The sequence below is a fragment of the Vitis riparia genome, chromosome 8, assembly GCF_004353265.1.
Source record: "Vitis riparia cultivar Riparia Gloire de Montpellier isolate 1030 chromosome 8, EGFV_Vit.rip_1.0, whole genome shotgun sequence".
Lineage (NCBI taxonomy): Eukaryota > Viridiplantae > Streptophyta > Magnoliopsida > Vitales > Vitaceae > Vitis > Vitis riparia.
The window spans coordinates 14978442-14981259 of NC_048438.1; the positions used below are offsets into that span (position 1 = coordinate 14978442).

The window sequence follows — 2818 nt, forward strand, 5'->3', positions numbered from 1 at the left end:
GGTGAATGTCTTCCTTTAGAGAAATACTTATATATAAACAACAAAAGATAATTGATTATATACAAATATGGCATCTAGAGCAACAAGCCCATAACCATATATCAAAGCCCCAGTGCGGGTATACCAAAACCGGGACTAAATACACAATCTCCAGAAGCTGAAACGAATCCCAGACGCTCTTCCTTCTTACCCATTATGGGCAGGTGCAAAGCAGCAGAAGCAATTGAGCTGAATATCAAAGTCTAGCATTTGGGAAGATCGGCGGGCGGAGGAGGCAGCTTTTGATTGGGATGCTTTCCATCCATGACAACCCAGGCCATCTTCAACCCCCAGCTGGTGTGGACTTCCAGGTGGCAGTGCATAAACCAAACCCCTGTTCAACACATGGAAAAAAAAAAAAAGATAGTATGAGAACCACCCAAGTGACGCAGTTTTCTATCTGATTTCGATCTTGCCGCATTACTAATTGGTATATTGAATTGAATTCTATACACACCTGGATTGTCTGCGCGAAAACGAATGGCCACCCAACCGCCGGAAGGCACCCCCACGGTGTTCCTCTCTAAGGGATCAACCAAGTTGAAATTGGATGGATCCTTCTTAGGATCAAAGTTTCCGAATCCCTGCCCCACCACATGGAAGTTAAAGCCGTGCAAGTGAAGAGGGTGGCTCTCTGCACCTATGATACTAGTGTCCTGCAGCACCAACTCCACTCTTGTATTGAAGGGTAGCACCACTACCTTGGTCCCACTGTTTACAAGAATGTTGCTTGGGGGAGTGCCCGTGTAATTGAATTTAAAGGGTGGGTTTTCTGGGAAATCAGTGGTGTAGACGCCCTTGGACTTTCCGAAGAAATGAGCTTGAAGAAGGGCTGTGCTTGGCTGCACAAATGACACATTGTTGATGGCAGCTGCTACCATGGTGTTGTTGGGTCCTGGGCACGCTTGGTTCCGTGAGCATTGGATTAGCCCCAGTCCAACTGTGAAGAAGAAGCGTCTACTGACCGTTTGTGGGACTTTTGCTGGGAATTTGGTAGTGGCCAAGCTGCGTAATTTCTTACTGAAGTTCATCGCAAACAATGTGTCATTGAATGTGGGAAGTGCCGGTCTGTGGACAGAGGGCCTTTTGTTCTTTGTGTTTGACAAGGACGACATATGCTCGTATTCTAGGATTCCAGCTGTTGTGGAATTGTCAAAAGCAGCAGGACCGGTGGCGTAAGACCTGGCCGCCATGAGGAAGGTGCCGTTAGGGGAGTGAGATTTGGTCTTGAGAAGGATATTTGTAGTCTGTCCAGGGGTGATGACAAGAGTGTTGGTTTTAAATGGTTTCACATAGACTGCATCAACTTCAACTACGGTGACAGTATGGTTGGCTATGCTGAAGAAGAGCTCGTCATTGAGTGCAGCATTGATTAGCCGGAGGAGATAGGTCTTTCCCGGTTTCACCTTCAGCCTAAATGTATCTGCCACAAATATAATCTTTATTTAAATGAATCTATTCCTAGGCCAAATTAAGTGTCATTAAATTGAATTGAAGCAGTACAAAATACCCTTAGCGGAACAGTTATACAAAGGCCCGGGAAGACCATTAATGGTGTAAGCGTCGGAGACATTTGGGGCCCCTCCTGTTTGCATTGCCTGGTTAATCATAGTCTCTGTGTCAGCTTTCCACCACTCTCCTGCAATATTTTTTTTTTTAAAAAAAAAGCCCAACTCATACAACTTAGATCACGTACTAGAAGAAGGCAGTATATGATTTAAACGTATAAATTTAAGTTACCAAAGATGATGGGGACTTCTTTAAAGGGTTGAGGAAATGGGTAAGGGACACCTCGCTTAGGTAGGATGACAAGGGGTCCATAAAGAGTTGCTCTCAGCCATGAGATGTGGGCATGCCAGAATAAGGTCCCTCTCTGCCCTGTGATCGTGAAGTTGTACACATAGCTCTGTCCCGTCTGAATTGGGCACTGTGTGACGTAGGCAGGTCCATCTGCCCATCCGCTTCTTAGTTGCCGGATTCCATGCCTGTTTCTCTCAATTTAAGCATACATGCAGCAATCTTTTATCACTAAATGCAACTGGAGATGAGTACTAAGGACAGGAACAACAATAAAAATAAAAGGAGGGCTGCATACCAGTGAATTGTGATATTGTTCTGAACATTGTTAACCACCTTAATTAAGACCCGATCACCTTCTCTCGCTATGATCCGAGGCCCTGGGAATTGCCCATTGACTGTGACAATACTTTTTGTTTGACATAATCTGGTCACTTTCTGCAGTTTAATCTGCAAAAGACCAATAGAAAGCATAATGTTATTTCACAAGGAAGTCAGCAATGCAGCATGGTATGTCAAATGTTGCGCATGTCAAGTAATACTTACATCGAAGTTGTAGTGTCTGGTAATGCCAGCATGCTTTGCAAGTACCAGCTCAGGCAAATTCCACAATGCACAAAGTGCAAATAGCATAACCCTCAGAAAGCAGGAACTCATCTCAACTTGTTTTTCCTTTTCTAGGCACGTAGATTTTAATCTGTTTGATGGACAAAGGCCGGTTGGATGCAGAGAAAGAATCAAGTGTGGGTGCTTATATAGGAGGAGAATAAAGGGTGTGTTTGGTTAATTAGGTGATAAGAATTGAGATATCCTACAAACAGCTAGCCCATGGCCTGGGCAACAACTTGGACACTGATCCAACAAGCTGCTGGTCAAGGCTTGCGTTAGAGTGCTGTCAAAGTCTATATTATCTCATTTCAATTCATTCTAACGGTTTCTCTGGAGTTCCTGAAATGCCCCCTCAGGCATTCATGGACATATA

At 44.3% G+C, this 2818-nt stretch overlaps 1 protein-coding gene across 1 annotated transcript; it reads right to left on the reverse strand.

Annotated features, from left to right (window-relative positions):
• LOC117919587 (laccase-17-like) lies at positions 1–2537 on the reverse strand. Its single transcript, XM_034836777.1, has 6 exons — positions 2383–2537; positions 2135–2286; positions 1780–2024; positions 1550–1678; positions 497–1462; positions 1–373 (listed from the first exon to the last, which is right to left on the reverse strand). The coding sequence occupies exons 1-6, from the start codon at positions 2491–2493 to the stop codon at positions 243–245; spliced, it is 1734 nt and encodes a 577-aa protein (XP_034692668.1). The 5' UTR covers positions 2494–2537; the 3' UTR covers positions 1–242.
• Between the last annotated feature and the right edge of the window lie 281 nt (positions 2538–2818).

Excerpts from the sequence above, each read along its gene's own strand:
- LOC117919587 (XM_034836777.1), bottom strand. The coding sequence starts at position 2,493 with ATGAGTTCCTGCTTTCTGAGGGTTATGCTATTTGCACTTTGTGCATTG. Across the intron at positions 2,287-2,382 it reads CCAGACACTACAACTTCGAT|ATTAAACTGCAGAAAGTGAC; the intron begins GTAAGTATTACT and ends GGTCTTTTGCAG. Across the intron at positions 374-496 it reads TTTTCGCGCAGACAATCCAG|GGGTTTGGTTTATGCACTGC; the intron begins GTGTGTATAGAA and ends TGTGTTGAACAG.